This window comes from Anser brachyrhynchus (assembly GCF_964034855.1).
Source record: "Anser brachyrhynchus genome assembly, chromosome: 5".
NCBI lineage: Eukaryota > Metazoa > Chordata > Aves > Anseriformes > Anatidae > Anser > Anser brachyrhynchus.
In genome coordinates, this window is record NC_137699.1 from 62,624,225 (window position 1) to 62,649,175 (window position 24,951).

The following is a 24,951-nucleotide window of genomic DNA, read 5'->3' on the forward strand; positions in this document are numbered from 1 at the left end:
AGGCAGTTGTTGGCTTCTGAAAATCAAACCTAGAGGTTTCCAAACTTTTCGACTTTTACAGACTCTGAAAAGTTGCCCAGAGTTGCCCAGTTGCCAATCACTCTTGCACGGTGATTTGAAGCCTGTGACAAAAAGGGTGCTGTTATTGTTATGCTGTTGACTCCTTAAAAATTGTCCGTTGACCACAGGTTGAAAATCAGTTACGTAAATTATTGGTCACTGTAGCAAAGTCAAGTTTTTCTTGTGAGCAGCTGTTACCTACTGCTTATTTGCTCAAAGGATTATTCTTTTACCTTGGAGCAGCAGGGTTTTACAAACAGGCTAATATTGGCTTCATGCATGTGAATGTACATCTGTAAACCATGTATTTTAACTACTGTGCACAAAGGTTAACAACTCCGGTCTCCTGATCTGCCTTTTAGCAGTTGCTCATGTTGAAGTTCTTTATAAGCAATGCTCTTGAAAGGGTGAGCATTAGAATTGTTTCATGGGACTCCTGGGAAGCTGATGAAGTTTGCTGGTTTAGCCAATAAAGCTAAGTCTGTTGCATCAGACCACATCAATCAGATCACTTTACGCTCTGGCTTTTAAAGAGAGTCTTTGTTTATTTTTTTAAAGAAGTACCTGCTACCTGTAGGCAGGCTCTCAGGGCAGAAGGAACCACTGGTCATCCAGTTCCAGCTTCCTGTTTCCATAGGCCGTCCGGTGTTTTCTGGAGGCTAGATTAAAGCATTGTGTTAGAAGTGTATCTGGTCTTGCTCAAAGGCTAAGGAGAACAAAGTCAGCCACATACTTTACTAAGGTGTTCCAATATTTAATAGCACTTATTACAAGGAAGTTACTTCTTATTCTAGAGTTGAATTCATCTGGCTCCACTCCACTGCATCCAGCCACAGGATTTTGCTATACTATTGTTTAGTCAAGAAGTTCCTGGTTGCCAGGTCTCTTCTCCATGCATCAAGCTCAGTAGACCGAACTTCTTAAGGCTCATACAATGAGTTTTCCTTTTCAGTATCTGAATGTTTCTGTAGTCTTTCCTTGAATACCTGAAGGAATATTCCAGTCTCCTTCAAAGCATCAGAATTTACCAGCTACTCCAATAGATATCTCATGGGTGTGCAGAGGCAATAGTGCTTCTCTGCTTCCGCTTAATAGACATTTTAAGATCAAATTTACAGTTTAATTTTTCTTGCCACAGCATCACACCGAGATTTGTGTCTCTCCATTGTCCTTTGAATCCTCTCCTGAACTACTGCTTTCTCCCATCCTCCTGGCAAAACCTACATGTTATGTTCTCATAGGTATTTAAATGGTTAAACGATCCACCCATGATAGTTCAGTTTTTCTTTCTATTGATTACAGACAGAGGCTTGAAATGGGTTGTATCTCCCTCGTAACAGCTGGTAGCCTGAACAGACACACATTACTGCTCAGTGAGAAGTTTGGAAACATGCAGGCTTGTGTATTGTGCTTTTCCGTAGGACCTCTGACCACCTAACAGGTGTCTCTGCAAAGAATCAAGTGCTGTCTGTTTTCTCCTTATGTCTTTACAGAAGGAGATACAATTACTGATTTTAACCTTCAGTTTGAGTGACTTATCTCCAAGTTTCAACCATATCAATATTTCTTATTTCTTACTAATATAAGGAAAGAGATAAAAAGATCTCTATCACCTCCTTTTTACTACTTTTCCTATTATTTCAACACAGAGGTTTGTAGGCTTAGTTTCTCTCAAACCACAGCACCTTAAAGTACCTTTAGGCATGGTCTTGTACATCTAGCTGTGTCAGTTTAAGACATTATTATCCTCAGCTGCTCTTCAGGGCTATAATGTAAAGATCGCTTCTTCCCCAGCTCTGCAAGCAGTACAGATTGTGTAGCTGCTCATTTGCTCAAACAAAAATAAACTGGATTAAATGAGGATGTGTATCCACAACAGTTTTGGTCTCTCTGAATCAGAACTGCCTTAGCATTATGCTCTCCTCTGCTCTTCCTATTCCCTTCTTACCATAAATTTTAGTAGTCATCAGACTCTGGAGTGAGGCAGCTTGGGGAAGGTAAAAGCATTGATAATTACACTTTTATTTTTAGGGTTAAGATGCAATCGCATTAGGTTCCATTTATAATTTAGGGAGAAATCTCTAGAAGGTGATTCAGACCATCTATATTCTGATATTCCTCCTCTCTTTTTAGGAGAACTGATGATAAAATTATGTGATACAGTTAAGCTGATCTAACATCTTGCCCTTCTGCTGAAATACGTAGTTTTGCACCTTCCTACTTCCCACCATACAGTCCTGCCACCTTTTCAGCAGCTAAATAGCTGTCTCGTGTAACTGCCCTCTTAATTTCCTGAACAAGCTCACCATACACATAGATGAGCATGAGACATGGCACAAGAGAGGAGAGGCAGGAGGGTGAACCAGCTTTTTTTTTTGACAGTTTGCTGTTAGATTGGCTTGGAGGTACTATTTAACCGTGCCCTGAAATTGTCTGTACTGTTGGTTTGTACTGACGTCTGCGTTAGGAAATGGCTGATCTCTTACTGACTGAGCTGTGCTTTGGTAACCTCCAGCAAAGGAGTAGGGAGATATCCTTAGGCTAGATAATGCCTTGAATTGCAGTGCTATTTGCTGGTTGAACTCTTGACCAATTAGAGATTACATACACATTTAGGCATTTGTATCCTGATTATCCCATTTTTAACCTCCCATGATATAGCTGGTATAAAGACTCTCAGCCTGTCTTCCAAGTGGCTGTTAACCCTCTGTGTGAGACTAAAACCCTCTTCCCTGCAATGGTTTCACTGCTCAGCAAAACCAACTTTCCCCTCCTTCACTGCTTACTTAACTAGCTAAATTTTCACTTGCTATACTTGTCCTTGCTTGGAAGGTTTTCTGAGAAGATCATTAAAAAACCCTTTCCTGTAGTCTGTTAAGAGCTCCAGGATGGTGCCTGGCATAATGTCATGGATATCAACGTGGACTGTAACTGAAGGTCCTTCCTGAACTTTGAAATCATTCCATGTTCATTCAGCAATGTTATTTTCATTCCTGGAAAATACTAGCTTTTCTGTTGTCTTCCTTTTGTTTCTTGCAGATTGTCTTAATCAGATTCCTTCATGGAGCTCTCAAACAGGACTCTATCAACTTTGGTAAATTGTGGGTTGTGTGTTTGACCTCTGAAGGCTGTCTGATTTGAGCCAGAGCTAATTCTCAATTTGTTCCTCCAGCGTCTTCTTGCAAGGCAGTCTCTTCCTATGCCTACAGTATCAGATATAATTAAACACACCCTGGGTAAAGATTTCAGGTTTCTTCCTTGCTGTGGCATGTTTTCAGTCATTTTTTGTTTCCTTGTCTCTGTTTTTTATGTGATTCCTCTGGAAGAGTGTGTGAGTCCTTGTGGAGTGAGTTGGACCTGCCTAATGAGGAAGGGTGTTTCTCTGCAAACTTTCTCCTCCACCTGAACTATTAGCTTCTACCTCATAAAGGCAATTATTTTTATCTTTTGAGGGAAGAACTGAAATTTGGCATATCCAGTGTAGTGGCATATAGCTGATGACTCTCTGTCCATCCGTGCTGCTGATGGGAAACTGCACTACAAAGTAAAGTCTCAACCTCAGCTCTGGGAATACTCTCAGAAACTCCACTGCCAGACAGTTCCTTCTCACCGTTTGTATTCCCTTAGTACAATACTCATGTGAAACATTACAAATAAGCTTCAGAAATCAAAGTCAGAACTTACAGCACATCCTTGTACCTGATGCTCACCACTCAAGAATCCTAGAAGTGATCACAAAAAAACCAAAGACCCTGATGCTGTGCTTTCCAGTCTCCATTTCTGATATTGAAGGCAGTGGTATCAGGGAGCTCAGCCTGCTACCAGGTCAGACCAGGACTCCTTAGTTGTGATTATTTTCGTGTTCAGTATTAAGAGTCATGGGCTAATAACTTGGTTGCTAGTGGACAGGCCCATGTGTCTTTGTTTTCTGCTCTTCTCAAAGTTATATTTGTGCGCAGATGAAGTCAAACCTGTTTAAATTACTACCAGTGATAGAGATGGAAATAGCCAACAGGCTTTTTATTGATGTTTCCTACCGTAGCTCCACCTTGTGCTTCAGCAAAACGAAACATTAAAGTAATTGGCCTGCATTAATTAGGGATTTTTCTTCTGCTTTTCCCAGTGACAGACTACCAGTTGGTAATTACAATGCATCAGTAACCCCCGACTTGCCTCTGATGCTGCTGCTTGGTGAGCTAATGAGGGAGAGGGAACATGCAGCAGTAAAAGGCTATCCCGAGCAGTTTGTAGTTGTGCAGAGGAGCGTTTACTTCCCTCTTAAGAATGGAGTTTCAGCTTCTAGGTTGGGCCTTTCAGCTATAATCATTTGTGCTCCTGGGGCACATTGTGAATTACCTTCTCTTGAGGCTTGATATTAGATGTGCTACATTTAAGTACTACACGTTGCAGCACATGCTTGTCTTTGCTTCAGAGTGGAAGGAGGTTTGTTCCCATTCTTTTTTGTGTGCAGATGACCTGCTCCACCTCATTAGCTCTGCAGCGGTTGGTGTGCTGGGAAGGATGATCCTGAAAGGTCCACCCATCTGAAAGGGATGAGGAGCGGCAGCCCTGACAAGGCTGCCAGCTCTGCTTCCTACACAGAAATCAATTCCGTGAGGGTGGAGGAAATGCAGGATGCAAAGGAGCAGTAAGTTCCCATCTCCCTGGTAGGCATTCACTGAAATGAATAAGCTCAGATTTTCTAAATCACACACATGCATATAATATTAAATCGTATTCTGTGATCAACAGTTCAGGTCCTGATTTGAGTTAAATAGACCTCAGCTGGGGAGCTGACCTTACTGTCCCTATGACATTTAAAAATGCCAGCTGCTGAGTTATTTTAGATATTTTCTCAAGAACACAATGCACAGCTAGATCCTGTGATCAGCCCCCTGAAGGAAGTAGAAGTGAAGTGCTTTCCTCTTTAGTTTTGTAAAATTATGAGTTTAAAAGACTTTTGATTCTTAAAAAAAAATCCTCTGTAGCTGGATTAAAAAAAAAATATTTTCCTAAAAGCTGATATAAACAATAACCCAACCAGTCAACCAAAATCCTGCTCTGATCTACCCTAGCCCTCAAAAACTGGTATTTGAATAAAGTGTTATTACAGTTCCAAACACTTTAGCAAATTTTACCAGATACTGTGGTTAAACATCATATATCATATGTCTTCTGACACCAGCGAGATTTGAGTAAGTACTCAAAGGCACTAAAATATTTTCCTGAACAGGGATGTTATAAAGTATCTCTTGAAATTAAAAATATTTGTAGTTCTAAAAACCTAAATTAGCCGAACCACTTTGGTCAGGATCTGTTATAGCTGATTTGGGCTGACTTGGTATAGTTAGAAGGGAGAAACACACAGTTGGGTGGAGATCCAGAGCACCAACTTTCAGGGTGAACTTTTCATGTGTAAAGCAGTTGTTAAAGTCTTGGAAAGAGAGATTTGCACTGGGAATGCTGTTGGCATAGTGATAACTATCAAACTGAATGGAGTTTTGGAAAGAACAACACTTGATAACAGCTGTGTTTGCATTGAACATTTTTAGAGTTGAGTTCAGAGCAGTTCTGCACCATATATGTAGAATTTTTATGCAGAATTTGCATACAGAAAGCATGGAATGCTCTTTACTGGGTAAATTATTTGCTTCTGCTATTTATTACACTCCCCCTTTCCCCTGGGCACACGTGGCTGCAAGGATTTGAGTTAGTAGATAAAACAGGTGTGCCTAGTCAGAAGAGCAAAAAGCTTGTATTCAGGAGAAAAGTAAGATTTTTGTTTCAAATGAGATGTATAATGCAGCCCTCCCTTTGGGTCCATCTAAACTGACCTTTTGGCAAGAATGAATTAAAGCACAGATACCATGGCCTGTATTTACCTCATCGAATGGAGATGCTTTAATTCTACCCCTATTAGGCAAAAGATTTAAGTACAGTCTTAAGTCAGGAAGGTTGTTGGGCTAGGTTTGCACTCTCCTCTGAGGAAGAGAGGTTCCTCTAGATGGTAGTCAGGTCATCTATGCCTAGAGTCACCTTCTCTCTCTAGAGGGAAGAGGGACCAAGAGGGAATTTACGTGATAAGACTGAACCAGTTCAACAGCTCACTTCAATTGAAAGGGGCAGTCCCACCCCTCTTCTTTCCCCTTTTTCCCAAACGTGTGGATAGGTGTCTGGAGGTGTCCCTGCTTGAGCGGAGGGGTTGGACCAGGTGACCTTTAAAGGTCCCTTCCAACCTCAACCATTCTGTGATTCTGTGATCTATTTCCTCTGTTGCAGCAGCTCTTGCGCTTGCCTGACTGACTGCATGGTAAAAGCTGAACCAGCTCACCAACATGGAAGAAAATTACCCTTTTTCTTTGGTTACGTGGGACAAAAGTTTTCCCACAGAGTGAGTGAATTGCACCAGCGGAAAGCCAGGGAACACATAAAGAATATTGTAATGTGGGGGATCCTTTCCTTTCAGCAGAGCTTGCCTCAGAAGGTTGTCTGACCTTCTCTTTCCCAAAAGGCCAAATATCACAGCACAATGTTCCACATCCTGCTAGTCTCACCTCATGTTATTCCTAGGTGTGGATTTGGAAATGGAAGAATTGAGAATGTGCAGCTTCCTCAGAGTTCTTCTGGTAGTGGAGTTTTTCCATGAACCTCAAACAAAACAACTGGAGGTGAGCTCCCAGAGCTGTGAACGTCCCAGCTGCTTCCCTGCTCCCAGGATAGCATAACTTCAGCAGCTGGAATCTGAAACACTGCCAAGTAGTGTTCTTTCACCTGCAAAAGTACCTTCTGATTTTAATGATCAAAAGTGTTAAGAACCTGAATTTTACACATCACGTGTTGGATAGCATCTCTGTCAGCAGTTGCTCTTAATACCATTTGGGGTCATCCGTTCTTGAGACTTAAAAAGCAGGATGCAGCTGCTAGCTCAGCAGCATCACCTGCTGCAGTCTGGGACACCTGATCCTACCTGACCTGCACAGCTCATGAGATCTGATGGAATTTCTCAAATGTGATGTGACTAATTGATTTCACACTGTCTGTGGTACCTGTAGCATCTTTCTTTCCTTATGAAAGAAAAACAGTGAGTAACAACAGACGTCACTAATTCTTTTGCTATTTTTGCTTTCCTAATCATGGTTTAATTTTTGAGTCTTTGAGACAGATACTTTCCTTCTTCAGTCTTTATGCAAAGAAGAAATATCTCAGCAGTAGATTTTCTAGTGGTCCAGCAAGGATGGTGAATGGTGGAAGCAGAAAGGCAGTTCTGCTATGGTTGTGCCGTCTAAGTAGAATCTATATCCAGGTTTTAAATCCTGGTCATTGCTTATAGCTATCATAGGCTTCTGATTTGTGGTCCTTATGGCATTTAGCCTCCAGTAACTGATAAGGCTAAAGTGGGAAATTCCCCACTGTCCACCCAGCCACTCAGCTGCAGGCACGGCTCCATGGGAGGAACAGTAGCTTGGGTGATGTGGCTTAGCTACCACCATTGGCACTCCAGTATAGGAAGAAAATAGTGTGAGTGTGGGAAACAACTGACATGAAACTGTGAGGATTCAGGAGAGTTTCAGCAAAGAAAAAAAAAAAAAGAAAGAAAAAATGCCAGTAAAAGACAGAAAATCCATGCAGAACCATGGCACGTTCTCTGTGTGCCCACTGTCGCCAGTCAGAAGAGCAGAAAATAGGCAGAGCCATCTGTCTTCCTGTCTTCTGAACCAGAATTTTGTCTTTTATAAAATTGTTTGTTTATTTTAAAACCAGTTCAACTGTTAAAATAGTGTGAATCAAGTGGAAACCATTGGAAAACTTTGAACAAATATTCATGAAGGTTGTCCTGCAGGTAGTTGGTGAGGGCAAAGCCTGAGCGTCCAGAGGTTGATTGTTCCTGTTTTTACTAGGTGGAGATTCAGCTCTTCTTATTTCTTTAGTCTTCCTTCTGTGCCAAGTAGGGTTGGAAGTGGCAGTGGCACCACCTGGGGCCTAATGTCCCTGGAGCTGAGATTTTCTCTGTCCCATACAGCTGAGCCTTGGATAATCAGATTTCATTTGTGGATCAAGAGTAAACTTATCTTCCATGTTCCTCCTTTGTATGCAACCTATTAAAAGCTTCATTGTCTTAAAAGAAAGATTCTGGGCTAAGGGAGAGCTGTGCCATTTTGGAAACATCTTTTTTATTTTTGTTGGGGCTGGGATCACCGTTCATCTCTTAAGGCTGCATTTCACGTCAAGGGAGGCAGCCTGTATTCCCATGGCTTGAAAGGGACAGAGCATCTATGGGGTGGGACCTCCCCACTCCATGTCCCCTTGTGCTTTCCAAGTGCTTGGCATTCCATACAAATTACAGCCCTTTGTGGTACAGAATACTGTGCTATTTTAACCAATTGGAGGGGTGGTGGTGCTGGGGGGAATATAATAGGCTGAGAAGTATTTTCTTACTATGCTAGCTGGTTTGGTTAGGCTTCCATCCGCCAACGAGGTCCAGAGGCATGGACTCTATAGGCCCGGTGGGGCTCCCTGTGAATAGAAGAGGTCTCCTCTACTGTCACATCCTGACGTGTCGCTTCATGTGTAAAACCCACTGTCAGCTGTTGCACCTCAACATAGTTGAACTGAACAGCACAAGGGAAAGGAGCTTCCAGCTATAAATCCCCGAATGCTGATATGCAAATGAGTTGCTGAGCAATAAACAGGTGCTAGTGTTCATTTCAGGTAGCATGATTATTAAATCGCAGATTGCTTGAATCCAGTAGGAGATGGGGAGAGAACAAATAAGGAAATAGCTTCCCACATGAAAAAAAAAAATCAAGTTTACATTAAGGAGACAATAAGCAAAGCATTGACTTCAAGAATCCCATTTTCAGGAGGCTGTGAAAGGTGTCGGGAGAAGGGTCCAAAGATCAAAAGGAGACAAAAATGTTAACAGATCTTCCTGAGAACAAGAATGTGGCAGCGGGAGACTTGTTAGAGCCTTCTAGGGTGACAGCATGGAGGGGAGAGAGACATACATACTCTATAAGGTAATCTAAAGAAATTGGCCCTCCCAGCTTAAAGCAAAAAGAGATGAGAGCTGGCAGTAAGCACCAGTAAGCCCTGGGGAGCTACTGAACAGCTGCATTGCATATATTGTTTTTAAGATTTGTTTTCTCAGAATAGTTTGGTTATAGTATCTGTCCAGATTCTCTAGATCTAGGCTGCTTGCACTGGGTGGTAGAAAACAAATAGCGTCCTCGGACCCCAAAGTATTTTTGGTTAGAACATGAGTCTGTATACAAAAAAATATCTGTGGATTAAAATTATTTTTCTAACATAAGAAACTCCTTCTTTAACGTCCAGCTTTCCAAAGCTACAGTGAATTCTCACAGCTTTGCCCACAGTTTATCCACATAAAATTATCCATCCACATAAAACCAGTGTAAGGCATAGACTCACACACTCAGGTGAGTGACATTTGCTTAGCACTGGTGCAGTAAGGTGCAGTGGGAAGGCACTGTGTGGAATGATTTCAGGAATCTGCCAAGAATAACTGTTATTGATTATAAATGCTGAATATGCAGACAGCATATATAGAGTAGAAAACAGCCTTGCCTTTGTTTTTTGCTGTTCTCTTTATTTCATTCATTTCCATGCGTGCTAAGTCCTAACAAATATAGGATTTATTCAGAAGAAATCCCCAAGGAGTTCTTTTATTTTGGGGAAAGAGCAAGCTCCTCAGTCTTAGGGTAAAAACATATTAGAGGTAGGAGAAAGTAATTGTAGAAAAGTAGGTGTTTTCTAAAGGTATGCTGATTTGGGAGTTGAAAGAGGAAAATAATTTGCTGGAGTCTTGTGAGAAACATACACCTCTTGGGATAATCCAGACTAATAACCCTCTCTTTTACACTGTTAATAAATGTCTTCCTGCATTCTTAATGTGCCACGTTTCCTGATACTAATGATGTGGGTAATTTTTTCCTCTCAAATGTGTAATTTGAGTTACACTTACTATTCAATAAAATCTCATTTCTCCCCTGAAGATGCAAAGGAACACAACAAGAAACAGTTCTGTGTTTTGAAAATCTTTGAAGTCCGTTTTGGTGTATCCCTAGTAATTTAATAAAATAGCGAGTTACATTTTACCTCTGACTTTTGACAAGCTTCTTGGTGTAAAATACCAATTTTAGCAGCTGTGCTACCAGCACTGGCTCTTGGTCTATTGAAGGTGTATTGGGCTGAAAGTAGTCTCTCCCACTAGGCAGTGAAGAGCCCTGAGGAAACTCAAACCATTTGTGTGCTCTGAGCTGTATCTCAGCAGCAGCTCTAACTCGCATCCTACCCACGGGCAGCTGATGGATGTGCATTTGTACGGTCAGGTGTAAGGAGCTAGAAAGTGCCTCCCCGTGTCTGGGCACAGCGTGGGACAGAGGCAGCGTGTCAGAACAGAGGGGATGCTCTAAGCAAAAGTTAAAATCCTGTGGCTTGTGAGCATCTACTCGTGGTTTGCAGAAGTCTGGGTGGTGTAGCTCTTTTCACCTGCTGCAGCGCAGAGTCAGGTAACTGTCCAGTTGTTAGTCTGCAGATTCCCTTTACTCCTCTCCAGACATGAGCAGGGAGAGTGACTGCTCTTGTAAATACACATGGAGAAGAGTTGCTGCTTTCTTTAATGGTATGTCCCACATCTGAAAGTCCCTGAAAATCCCCACTCATGAGTCCTAATATGCAAAGAGGGACTGAGGACAGGAGGAATACAAGTGGGGTCCCACCTCCTTAAGGTGCTGCTCTTTTAAAGAAGAGCTGAAAAACTATATAGATTGGGAGACAGGGAAGGAATATTTTCTTTGCCATGGAAATCCGTAGGGCCCATCCATATTACTCAGACAGTTGGCAAGAAAACGCTCTCAAAGGTTGCTTCTGTTGAACTTGATAGGAACTCTGTCACAGACTTCAGCAGGACCTAGATCAGACCCTAATCTGTTAAAGAAATAACAGTGACCTGACCGTTTTCCCTTCTGTCCCCCTGCTTTTGGCTGTTCTGCCCACCACGGTGTTTATACTTTCTCAAGCTGGGCTGGTTTGATTGCAGCAGCATAGACAGGCTGTGTGCGCCTCCAACCCAGGGAGCTCTTTCAGCAGAGAGCAGGCATTGTGCTGCAGCTTTTTGCTCAGGCAGCTCCTCCAATTATTAAGGGAATAGCCTCAAAGAATCTGAGGAATCACAGATATTCTGGGGGAAAAAATCTGTTGGCTGAAAGTGCCTGCATAAAAAAAGAAAAGAATGAACTAGCATCTTGATTCAACACGTCTGTTATATCAATCATTTACTCTGAGTGGGTAGCAAAGATATGATCTAATAAGTGCAGGATTCTTAGTTCCTGTTAGAAGCTGAGCATGCCTTTGGTGTGAAATCAGAATGTTTTTATATTGGCTTATTCGCCAAACATTTTTATCAGCTAATTTCAGTGGTAATGTGGCAAAAAGCATAGTGTTGTTATGTTTCAGACCATATACATTTCTTTAAGATCTAGCTCTTTTACAAGGCTTTATAGTATATGTTCGCTACAAATTTCAAGCCTTGTGTTTTCTAGTGATATACTTATTTTCTTCCTGTGTTGCCAGGGCTCAGGTTTACATTGATATGTCATTCCTTTCCTTTGAGAAAGTGCTAGCACATGTACAGTTAATGACAGTGCAGTCATCCTCAGAACTTCTCTCACATTCAAGAAAAAAAAAAGGAACAGATAAATTGGAATCAAATGGCAAATGCCATCATCTGCTCTAGAAAGCAGTGGGATACTACTCACAGTGATAAGCAGCTGGATCAATAACCCCACTGATATTTAGGCATCTAACTACCCATGAATTTCACCGGGAATTCAGACACTTAATTAGGATTTAGTTTGAATCTCTCTGTGCACCTGGCTCTGTGCCTGGTATGAAGTGTTAGCAGGATCAGCCCCCTCAGCTCATATGCTCAAATCTGCCATGATCCTTCTGTAGGCAAGCCTGTGTGCTCCCCGGTGACTTCAGTGGAGTCATGAGAGCCTGGAGGCTGCTCCTGTGGAGCTCGTTTCAGAATCCAAGTCTAAGTTTTATTACGAATGGGGAGCTTTCCATCTTTCTTTGGTCTGTGCAGTGATGTCTTTGCCTCCAAGGCATCACAGAAGCAAAAAGAATAATTGGGATAGGTTAGCAAAATACAAGGCACAAGCAAGTCACTGTTTCAGCTATCAACTTTAAAAGGCCGAGACACTGAGTCTCCTTCAAGCTTGGTACCTTTCTCCTCCCTGGATGCAGAACCAATTAGTGTTACCTGTAGGCAGTGCAGACAGCATTAGGACAGTGTGAACGTTTCCACTGGGATAGGTTTGGAGCGATTGGAGCGACTGGCCTTGCTCAAGAGGCAAAATCATAACTAATGTATCCCATGTAGGAAGCAAATAGCTCTTAATGCCAAGCTAGCCTATCATTCTTGTTTTCTTGCTGTCTAGGACCAGAAAATAATTTCCCTATAGGCCAATTTCCCTATAGCCGAAATTGTATTTGGCAGTGGGAGCAATATAGAAGAACTGAGTTCTGAGCCCTTTGCCTTTATAGTTCTGACAGCCCTAATTCGGTGCTGAGAGAAGGTACAAAGAATACAGGTAAAAAGTATAGAGAGGCAAATCTGACAGTGTTTTCCACATCTATCCCTGTTGTCAACTTCTATTGTGTCTGCATTGACCCTAGCAAATCATTCCACATGTTTTCTGTAGCACTCACCATTGCAAAATGTGTATAACTAAATACTAAAACTGGTCTAAAAGCTATGATCTGCACCGTGTGATCCTAAAAACCATGTATGACCTTGCATATGGTTGTTTTGCAAAATATATAAAGAGACAAATGAGTTCCACCTTCTAAGTAGTCCAGATCAGCCTGAAGAATCGACAGCTTCACTGTTACTCATTGCTTCACCCAGCTTTGTGCCATCTGCAAACTTCATCAGCAGCAATACTCTCTTCTTCTGAACTCTGATAACATTCTTGAGCGGCACTGACCACAGTGAGGTATATCCCTGTGCTATAATTCTTGGTGCTGCCAGACAACATCCTGTGCCCCTTTGGACTAGATTTCCCATATGAAGTGGTTTCTTGGCCATATTCAAGCCACAGACTGGGTTCTGAATCAGTTTTTGTAAAGTATTTGTTTAAAATTGACATTTTGTGAACTGTACCCTGCAGATCTTTCTGATTTATTTTGTCAGCTCCACTGCTTTTTACCAAAAAAATTTATAATCATGAAAACATTTAAAGCATTTAAGACTTGTATTCCATTACATCGAGAGGATTGATACTATCTGGGTTGTGAGCCTTTAGCTTTATAACTGATTTCATCTCATCACAATTTTATAATAGTCTTGTCTGGAATTGATGCTGTGTTGACCCTTTTCTAGTTACCCATGATTCCCTTCTTTTATAGAAATGCTGGTCCATAAATTATTTTTTTGCAAATCCCCTGTTTTTCCAAGATTTCTTAAATAAAAACTGTACAAGCTTAGAGCTCCTTGGCCAACTCTTCAAGACTATAAAGTGAAAATTATCTCATATCTGAATCCAGGTATAAGAAAGTATGATGATGAATGCTAGCAGGAGCCCAGGGAGGGAGTGGGTGTGCGCATGCCCACAGAAACTCAGAAATGCGTCACGTAACAGTGGGCATTATACCCACAGAGTATGTTTGTGGATTCAGCACTGAGATGCTGGGCTGAGATCTTAGACTGGATGCATCATCTCTAGGTTTGAGGGCTGTAACAAGCCCTGCAGTAACTGAAGGAGGATCAGGGAACTGTCTCCATGTATAAGAACCCTGCATAACGTATTGTTTTCTGCTCCACATCCAGAACTCAGAAGGGCTCCAGTGGAAGATGTTACAGCCTTGACCTGCTTCCACCAGGCTTCCTTGTGTCCCTCCTTGTGTCTCAGATTTAAAAGGACTGTGTATAAGACTGACGACGTCCGCACCAAAGTGAAGCTATCTTTAAATGCCTCCAAAGTTTGGAAACCCAAGGTTGCCCTAAGGTAAGAGGCCATAGAAAAGACAGTTCTTTCCCTTATTTTCTCTGTACTTTGGCAGTGTTTACCAGCTCACCCTTTGTATTTTGAAACTTAGAAGTTCAACTATTCTGCTGGGTAGCGCTTTCTGCAAACAATATGATCCCAAACAGCAGATTAATCTCCGGGCAGTTAATGTACATTTCTAAAGGAGATGACTGAGAGAAAGCTGCATTATCTTTAAAAAGAAAAAAAGGAAAGGCCCACTCAACAATTACTTTTCAAGGCAAATATTTAGGCGGTTTGCCAGAAAAACGTAAAATGCTGTCCATCAACATCAGCTACAAAGTGCATCTTGCTCTTGCAGCTTGTCCCAGTGACTTCTTTCAAGCCTTTGAATAAAACTTAGAAAAAGTTGTATTTCAAGGAATTGCCCTGGAAATCTTTGATTCATTGCTGGTGTTCAGGATTTGTGAGATATACTATAATTACATATGTTATTACTCTTGCAATATTTTGTATTACGTTACTGCATGTTTATAGACCAAAACTTTATAGACAGATAGAACGCAGCCTGAGAAGGAGGGGAGACATAAATCAAGGTATAAAACTGCCCTGAATAATATTTTATGTTTCACTATATTGACCTGGAATTACAGGATAAAGACATTTTCCACTGCTGCACTGTTTTTTTTTTTCCTATTTTCTCTGTGTGTCTGTTTCAGGCCTATTGGAGTTCTTCATTAAGTCCAGAATCTGTATCAAATGAGCTGTAGTATGCTGCAGCACATAAAGGTTTCAAAGCAACAATTACTCTATTATTTCAGCAGAGATTACCTGTTTGAAATGAAACCCACACTGAATCCTTTCTGACCTGGTCCTTATTGTGATACTGATAACAAGCCACACTTTCCAGTCATTATCTTACCTCCTACAGGGCAATCTTTTCTTCTGGAGCTTAATTCTGCTAACAGCACCTTTGACTGGTTGCCAGACAACAAACACAAGCAGGTGAAAAATGAATGGCTCCAGTCTGACCGGTGATAACTGCTAGTGGCTTTTTATTCTCAGAATTCCCTCCAAAATACACGAGTTCACTGGTGGACAATCAATTACATTCCTTATATGCTTCTCCCTCCTTCAGATTGGTTATTCTTTGAAAGAAATTGTGATGATCTTTTCTACAGTTTCAGATTCTTTTTTTTTTTCCTCCTCCAAACAACAGTAAATAGTAATTCCAGATGGTGGAAATTACTTTTAAATTAAACCAGTTAATACAGGGAATGTATGCTTATCTAATTCCCCCGTTTTAAGTGGTAAGGATGCGATGGAAATGGCTAAAACTGATGTGCACTGAAGGTATGCAAAATAGTTTGAGATTGTAAAATGCTTTTTTTTTTTCTCCCTTTTCTGATTTACTGTCCATGAAAATGAATTATAGACTCGTGAAGAAAACAGAAGTTTTTATTTGCTGAACTCAATAGGCTGCTTTCTGGGGACTTGAACTCTGCAAAGTGCTGAAAAAAAGATTACTGCATTCCACTGACAGTTTTTCTGTTTGAACCAAATGGGAGGGATGACAGCGTACTGTGCTCTGCCTTTCTGCTTCCTAAAGAAAATCTCAGGACTGTTCATTGTTCCTCCGCTGTCTGTAGAAGTCAAACCCTGGAGCACATGCTTAAAATCTTTTGCTAAATTATGTATTTGAGCCTGGATTTAGCTTTAACCAGCTCCTCCTAAAACCAGTCAGTGCAGAAGATATTTAGCACCTTGCAGGTTTGGGCCGTGTATGAATCAGAGTTGTGTCCTAAGGAAGGTGGTGTAAATGGTCATTGCTTCAGTTCAGTCAGTGGACATGCATTAATTTACACCAGCTGAATATTCGATGGGGACTCGCTTGTTTTTTCCAAAGGGATTTTGCAGTTACCATTCGAGTGTTTGATTATAAGGCAACTAGTTAGTGCTAAGGGGGAATATGGTTGGCTTCACTGGAAAATATAAAAGTATCCACTGTTCCTTCAGGGAAATCATTTTAATAGATAACAGCATGTTGTACAATGTTTCATCAGTGATATTTAGATCTAAATTAGGAGCAGTTGTGAGATGGGTTGCCGATTTTCTTGTGATAAAAGGGAAATAGTTCAAGAAATATGGACCAGATGTTATCTTAATCCAATCCTCATGTACAAGAGCACACTATGAGACAGTAATAATAGTCCCCTCTACCTGTTTCTAATTTTCCTTCTCTGAAACACCCCCTGTGAAAAATAGATTAAACCAACACATCATTTATGAATCGGCACTAGGCGGGTTTGAGTTTGTATGGAATGCAGTATGCGCGGCACAGACCAGAGGGTGCAGCCGCTAGATTTTGATACATGTTTAAAAATGCTCGTTTGACAGTACCATTTAAGACAGCAGCTCTCAGTGATTTAAAAGGAGAGTAGCCAGTTTGGGTTTGAATCAGGCTTTCGGTTCAGCATATCCCTACACAGTTTCAAATTTGTCATCAGTGTTTCTAGGCAGTATATGTTATACAATCCTCAGCAGACCCAAAAAGAGGGGGTTGATCCTCAGCTGCTGTAAATCAACACTGATCCATTGATTTAGATGGAACTACACTGATTTGTACCATCTCATGGTCTGGACAAAGTGTATTAACTTTCCCCATGGAAATACTTCACAACAAAAAGTTCCATTCACAGTCCTGGTGGATAAACAGTAACTAATGTGTCTCTGTTCTCGTAATAATGTTTAATACCTGCATCATTTCCTACTTGCTGGGGCAGTTGAAACATTACTCTTTGCTTTGACGTAAGAAGTCGAGTGCTGCGCATTTGTAATATTTGGGACAGCTTTTTCCATAACTCTCTGCCAGAGCTAAAGTATTTTGCTCGAATATCTACAGCTCCTGGCATCGATATGCCAAGGAGGCATTTGGGCAGCTCTCTAGGGACTTGGGAGACAAGACTTTCCTTTTCCTTGGGGAAACACAGCAATACGAAAATACCTTATTCAGCAGTATCCAGAACTGTAGGAATCACTGTTCTGTGGTTGTCGTCGTCGTTGTTCACTAGAAAGAGCTGTTAGTAGAGCAGTAGTACCAGCAACAGCGTTAATAAGACTGCTATATCTAGAGTAGAGCCTTCACAGTTTGGACTATTCCAAACTATTTTTCAAGCTCAGTCCTGTTTTCCAAATCGGATATTTTCATATTTCTGTGGACAGAGGAAACGAGAGCAGGCGATGAGACAATTAATCTTCGGAGACTGCCCACACAACTGGCTGTCTACTGCAAGGGCTGCGCGAGGACGGAACCAAAGTTTTCCTTTCGAAACTAACTCCTTTGCTTTTCATTTATTTTTAAAATTAATGTGTAGCACTTCAAATGGGTTCGCCCTTCTGTTGTGTGTGGGTTTTTTTTTTGTAACAGCTTTGAAGATAAATGGGCAACGTTTTGCTGGAAAGAATGCCTGTGAAGGGCCAGAAGAGGCTGTAGCCTCGCACTGGAGAGCTGGAATCTCTTGGATTCCCGTAAAAGGTTCCTAATCTGGCCGCACATGTATAAAGACTCATGGGTGATGTATGAGCACACAGGAGAAAAAGCACTCAGTATTTCTGTAAGAGAGAAATTTTAAAATGTTTATCCAACAAGTGTCATTTTTTAATGTTGTGTCTGTACCCCAAAGCCCGACGTATCGTTTGAGGGTCCAGTTTTGTTCGGTTCTGTACAAATGTGTGCAGTGAAATTCTCCGAGTCAGGCAGTGTGGTAAGATGAGACAGGTGAATCGACAGGAACAGGAGGGTTGGGATCATAAAGGAATAGCACAAGAAAATGCAAAATAGGGTCTAAGTTGTCACATGTCCTGGACTGCCCACATTAATGACAAAGCTGTCATTGGGAGATGAGTGCTTCAGAAACATAAATGGAAAACTCGACAGATTAAGGCAGTTAATATGAGAAAAGAAAACGAGCGGAACAAAAATGTGGAGTGGTTGAAAATGGTTAGAGAAGAGAGGATCTACGTGGCAGACAACCTGTGGACTGGGAAGGCCTGAAACACCGCAGCAGCAGAGATGAATACACACATCTAATGAAAATGCAAAGTGCAGCTTAGAGATCTGAGTGCTAAAAGGCACTGATGGTGGTGGTAGTGGGGTACGTAGGTTAATACTGAAAGCGTGTTATTAGTAATGACCAAAGACCTTTAGCCTCCTGTCCAAAATCCTTTTTTACTGTATGGAACGGGAAAGTAAACTCTATCATGTTGGGCTATTTAGTAAGCTATTAGTGCATTCATCTTTTCATCATTTGACAGGTGGAAGTAGTAGTCCAGCTTTTAGTTTTAATTATAAGGGATTCCAGATGTAGAATAGGACATAAATTAAAACCAGATCTACTCATATGTCTTTTCAAAGTAAGCCAACTTCAAGGTATCTGCTTTTCATTTCAAAATGTTATTAAAGCTATTACTAAGAAATTCATAGTCTTAGCATGCTCCAATAATTGACACCTTTAAAGTGACTAAACAGATTTAGAGTGTGCAGAAAAGTAAATTTGTCTTAGAGAATGACTCTAATCATCCATTTACATATAATGGACAAATCAGGGTTTGTGTTGGGGAAGGCTGGGCGAGCGCTCTGTCTAGATGGCTCTCGGGCTGCGCCTCCGGGCTGGCCTGGCTGCCGGGTGTCAGGCTGTCCCCGGGCTTTGCTACTATGCAAGCGAAGAGAAAGAATGAAGGCCTGACCCGGAGCCAGGGAAAGTCCATGGGAGGCTTTTGATGAGCTTTCCGTCACAGCCTCCTCCCCTCTTGTTGATTTTAGCTATGTTGTGTTATGTCGAAAGCTGCATTTTTTTTAAAGCAAATTAAATCCAGAACCATTTTTTTTTTTGGTGATAGTGTCCTTAAAGCCCTAACTGTGTAAAGAAACCTGCAGATTCCTTTCAAAAAGCCTTTCTTTCCTCCAGACCTATTTATCTAGTGATACGTTACAGCCATGCAAATATGCTGTACATCTGACTTCATAAAAAGTCTGAGGTTTCCAATAATTAGAATGATAGCTGGCAAGGCTGATAAATTAGAGAAATAACTTGTTTGGTGTAAACTGAGCCTGTTTCTGAGGCAGAAATGTTAGGCTTTTATCCTCTGGAGTGTGATTGAAAGGGTGAGAAGTTAATTTGGCAGCTTCGCTTCTATGGTTTCATAATGTTTCTCCTCCCCCCCTCCCCTCAGCTTCAGGGAAGGACTGTGATTTCAGTACTTTGCGCCTGCCCTCATACAAGGCAAGAGCATGACCCGAAACGAAACCCCTCTCCCCAGGGCACATCCTGAGCAGTAACAGCTTGGCTCAAGTGTTTCTTATGAACAGCCGTCCAGAGCACTTGATCTAAATCATGCCATTTCCTTCACAGTATGGCACAGTTAACAAGTCAGTGCATCAACACAATCTGCAGATGGCAGTTCAAAAGGTGCACGTTCCCCAGCAAGATAAAGGGCAATGAGTTCCATGGGTTAGCTCATTACTTGGATTCAGGCAGGGGCTCCGTAGGGGTGTGAGGGAGGAAAAGGGGGCAGGCGAACCTTGAGAATGCATGTCTACACAAATAAAGGCAGTGTTGCGAGGAGCACGGCATGGAAGTAAAGCGCCGACAGCTTGCAGGGAAGGGCTTCCTTCCGAGGTGCCTTGCGTCGCCTCCGAAATGCAAGAGGGTAAGGAGAGTGAAACCGGGGGCAACGCGCCGTGCCTGCACTCCTTTATATGTGCGCGAGGCCTGGCGAGCACAGCACCGGGTGCTGAGCAAAGCCCCGCAAGGCGGGAGAGGCGAGGGAGCTACCAGCAAGGGCCCGGCGCTCGTGGCTGCTCCGCATCCTGCTCGGGCATGAACCTGTTTTCTGGAGCGTCGCACGAGGGCTTCTAGAGAGCGGCGTGCACTCCTGCACAAATTGCATTAGAGCTAAGCGTCCAGTGAAGAATCGCTGAGACATATTGGTCCTTTAGACTTCAAAACAAGCTTAAATTGGAACCATATTGCTGGAATACTTCTTAGCTAACATTTATATTACTTCAGTTACCAAATCCAGACTAAGTCCCAGGACTCGGCAGGGGAGGACATAATATATTAGGAAGTAAGATGGGGGTGTGCACTTCTGGCCTCCTATTTTATATAAATGTACAAAAACTTCCCTCACACTAGCAAGGAAATGACTACAAGGCCCTAAAATGCCGATTTCCAGCAGCAAACGAGGGAAGTCCGCTGCCCCTCCTCCCCTCCCTGCCCTGGCCATTCTGTGCGTGCCATGCCTTGGGGATAGTTTGGGTTACTTGGAGTAAGGCCGTTGCATAGAAGCTCAGGTATCCGAGCAGATAATTATACACATATAGCTAGATACAGCAAAGGTCTCAGTGAATTGTCAGAGGATGAGATACATCTCGGGAGACCAAACAAGCCTCCCCTATACTGATCTTTGTAAACGAATCTCTTTGGGAACTCTCAAGATGGTGCTTTACCACGATTTTCGCTGCCGAGGAAAGAGGAACTCTTCCAAGCCGTTTGTTGTCCAGGTCGTATCAAAAGCTGGCGAGTGAAGGTTTTTTTTCTTTCTGCGCCGATGTCAGGCTGAATGCGCTGCGAGGCGCTAACATATCTGCTGCTTCTCCGAGTTCCTGCGGCGGAGAAGTTCAAGGCAGGTTAGGCAAGAGAGGAACAGTGACCCCCCCCTTCCCCTCCCCTTAACTTCAAATCTACAAAGGCTGACTTTGTGGTGAACTCCCTGCTCTACATCGCGATTCTTTTGGAGAAACAGTGCTAAAACTGGGAAGGGCAGATCCTGAGTGGCTGCTAGGCAGAGGTGTTTTGAACCAAGTTCAGTCCTTGTGCAATTTGATTGATTTAGTAGAGCTATGCCAGAGAGAAATTTGGCTTTAGGCTTTTGGATGATGTGTCATGTTTCTTTATTTAACTTATCAAACAGGTGCTTAGCAACAGCATCTTCCGCTGGTTTATCCAGAAATATTCGCTTGTTTCTTTCATTAGCCTTTCTTTAATATCCTTCCAAGCTGTGCTGGGTTTAAAACTGAGCCAAGACTTCAGGCTGTGCCCCACCGGGACATGCAGGTACGCAGCACTTCTACCAGGCCCTGCAACCCTTTCTTACAACAGTGCCTGGTAATTGCTGCTTTCCTCAGTTCGGTGAGACAAACTGAGGGTCTTTAGCTGCGAGTCTCAGATTTTTCTGGCTTTGCTGAGTTCAGACTTAAACTAAAGCAGCTGAAGAGGGTAAGGAGTTGAACTTCTTTCATTAGAAAAGGTCCCCTTTCTGCTGAGATCAGCAGAAAACAAGCGACCCCAAAGGTTTCAGGCCCGAGCTGGCAGGCAGCAGCCTTCAGCAGCGACGCAGGTTGCTCACAGCTGGCGCAGAGCATGGCTCGCCGTCCCGTGCACGTGGTGGAGGGCTTCATTCATGGGATCTACACAGCCCCGACTTGCCTAATCTCTCATCTCCGTGGTGTATGCTTCACAGTCAGCGCTTGCGGAGAATGTGTTACTCTTTTGTTTGGCTACTTTGCTTCCTTACGTTACACCTCAAGTTCAGCCGGGTAAAGTACACCTGACAAACAAACACGTGCGACTTATGAAAAGGATTGTGTGACATGGTTGCTTGTAATAGCAGGAAACAGACCTCGGTGAATTAAGTCCCTTCCGTCCTTACGTTGCTGTGATTCTCCTCCTAATGATGGCTGTCAGAGAAGAGCATGGTTTATTCCGGTAGTTCTTACTGATCAGCATGCTCATGTTTCTTGGAACGACAGTGGCAATACCTGGTGGGGTGTTGAAACAGAATCCCAGACCCGCCCGGTGCCTTAGTCCCCCAGAAAGCATTCTGCATCTTTATCCTGGAGCATCAGCACAGAGAGGCCCCGAGGATGGGGACTGCGGTGTGCAAGGAGCCGTATACCAAGACACAGAAATAGAGAGATTGATCTCACACAGGCAGTCAGCAGCAGAGCTGGCACACAAACCTAGGTCTTCTGCCTCCCAGTCCCATTGTGAAATCATGCCGTTCTTTCAGCTGGATCCCCAGGCTCTGTTCTTAGCTCTGTGGTTTCTCAGCCCCTCGTGGAAACGCCGGGACTGGGCTTTGCAGACTCTCTGCAACTCTATCCCTTTGGACTGTAATTGATTTGGAGTCGGGTGGTGGTGTAACATAACCCGTATGGAATCTGTTGGTGAAGTTTATGGCCATTCAGTAAAAAAGAAAAAAAAAAAGTCTGGGGGGAATACAGAGGGCGAGCAGGAACTGTATTGGGTTTGAGTTCTGAGATTTGAAGCTGTGTTTTGCAGCACAAGGAGAAAACCTTGTAGAGGTCTTGGGTATGGAGAAATCTCCTACCAGCTCTCGCACCGTGCTCTTGCTCAGCCTGCCTATGGCAGCCTGTGGTTATACTGAAGAACCGACAGAGCTTGTCCCCAGCTCTGGTTAGTCTTTAAACCAGTATGGAAGTGCAGAGAACTGTAAGATTCTTAAAAAATAAATTTAAAATAAGAGAGGGAGAAAAGAAAAAAAGAATTGCCGTGTTGCTTGCTCTGTGTCGCCTGGCTGTGTCACTGTAGGAAGTCTCCGAACTTCTGTCTCTCCTTACCTGAATTTCCAGGGCTCCTGTGTAGCTGTGGAAGATCTTCCAGTGTGACTCATGGGTCCCTTGAGGCAGTAGTGCAGGCAGCTTCATGTTATTTGTAGATGTGAATATCTGATTCTGGATTGAAAGTCTCGGAAGGAATGAAAAAGAACTCCATTGACAGCACCGGATTTTCTGGTTTGATAAATTCAGCTGGGATGACGGAGGTGATAGGCCAAACAATTGTTCTTTCTATGACAAAAACGTCCCTTTCCCGAGGTTTTGTAGACGTTTGTAGATATTCTTCCAAGTGCAAAGATCTTCTGGAAAAGATTTCCTTCCTAGCTGGTGTCTTTCTCCTATGAGTTGCACTGAAAATGCCAGCAGCATTACGTGATAAGCGTTATGCAATAAGCGTTACATGCTAGCTTTGTGATAAGCAAGTCCTTAACTGTGTACAGGAATCCCCCTGTTACTGATATCAAAATAAATAGAGCAAAAAGGCTGCTGCGAGACCTCAGCTCGTGACCACGTGTAAAGTACTGGGAGACAAATGCTTGGAGCGTTGCTGCAGCAGTGATTTCCTGGTACAAGGGAAGCAAAGGCCGTGTGAGGCAGTAATATTTACCAACAGGCCCACTTAACAGCTAGAAAAAAATGGACACAGAACCACTGAACACAGAAGCTAAGCGTGAAGTTGTTGCTGCCATGGCTGTAGTCTTGGATCTGCTTTTCCAGGAGGCGGCGAGGCAGCCAGGACTCACTCCAGTCTGCAGGCAGCCCGCTCATATCTCTCTGGGCAGCAGTCCTCGTGCACAACATGCTCTTAAGGAGTGCCTGTTAAAAGCCATCCTACTGCTGCCAGGAGTGGAAATACCTCTGCCGTATGCAAGGGAGGTGTGAAGGAGAGAAAGTAGCAGTGGAGGAGGGAGAGGTTTGGCCTTTAAGCACTTTAAGCCCCAAGTAAGGGGTGATAGGGGTGATATGCATCAGCCACCCAGGCATCCTGGGAGACCTCAGGTCCTCGATTACTCCCCTGCGGCACATTTTTTTTTTCCTTTGCCTCTCAGATGCTCCTCCAGCTGGTACAAACACGGGGAGATTTCCTGAGGAAGGCAGAGGGCGGGGTAAGATGCTTCTGTCCCTCTGTTACCACAGCTCTGGGCAGCGTGTGCTGTGGGTCAGATGCCCCCTGTACACTTAGCATCCTGCTGATTCCTTTCCCAGGGACTGACCTGGTCCCTCTTGTAAGCCCTGCTCTGTGAAGTCCCTGTCCTGCACCCTGCATACGCCAGGACAGCACAGACCCTGCTTTGGGTGATGTCCCTGCTCCCCTGTGGGGTCTGGGTGTTGGCTCCCCAGAGCGCTCCTGCACCGCACACTCTGTTCTGTGCTGGGTTACCCTGTTCTGCTCAGTGGAAAACTCGACATAGCAAGGTTGGAAACAGTCAACCTGCAGGGAGAAACAACCTCTTATATAAATGGACAGACCAGTAAATGAAAACCGTAACAGGGCCTTCTGAATTACTCTACGGCTTTCTTAACAGAGCTTATCATTTCGCCTGCACTTAGTGGGACACTTAGCACATCTGTGGAATGCAGCTTCTTTGCCATTAAGCTCTACCAGATTCTTCCACAGGGGTGATAATTTTTTAAAGAACAAATACTGAAGCTCCATGAGAAAACAGGAAACTCCATGAATTTTTTATAGTGCAGTTTTTCCACTAGGGAAACATCCGTATTTTACAGTTTGCAAAATGTGCGGGACTGTAAACTGTAAAACCACACAGAGAACCACAACTGCTTTGTACTTTAAAATAAACATGAAAGCAATTTCTCCAGAAAAAAAAAAGGACTGTATTTTTAAAGGTGAATATTTGTAGGGTTAATAAAAGCTATTGGTCTGTCCTTGGAAACTGAAGGATAATGTTTTAAAAAGGAGAAGACACAGAACGTGGTGAGTCTGTTGCGACTGAACCGTCTCTGCAGTATGTGCTCAGCTGGATCAGCCACAGCGGAGCTGCACAAGGATGCGAAATGTTCCCAGCCTGTCAGCCTCGGGCTCCTCATTTTACCAGAGACGGGAGAGATGGTGCACAGGGAAGAGCAGGCAGGTGGTGGAGAAGGCTATGAAGATCCTCAGGCTGCTTCATTTCTGCTGCAGTGTCCCAGCCAGCGGAGCTGAGTTGGAAAGAGAGAAAAGCGAGCTGTTTTGGCCACGGGACTGCCATAAGTTTCCCCCAGCTCTGCAACAAGCGGTGA

General features: G+C 43.0%; 1 protein-coding gene across 3 annotated transcripts in view; it reads left to right on the plus strand.

The window, feature by feature from the left end:
- LOC308196028 (uncharacterized protein) overlaps positions 1–24,951 on the plus strand; it is a 163,196-nt gene that overhangs the window by 45,288 nt on the left and 92,957 nt on the right. For all 3 annotated transcript variants that reach the window (XM_080594438.1, XM_080594439.1, XM_080594440.1), the window contains exon 2: positions 13,916–14,093. In XM_080594438.1, the coding sequence (XP_080450564.1) occupies positions 13,916–14,093 (178 nt within the window). The remainder of the gene's footprint in view (positions 1–13,915; positions 14,094–24,951) is intronic.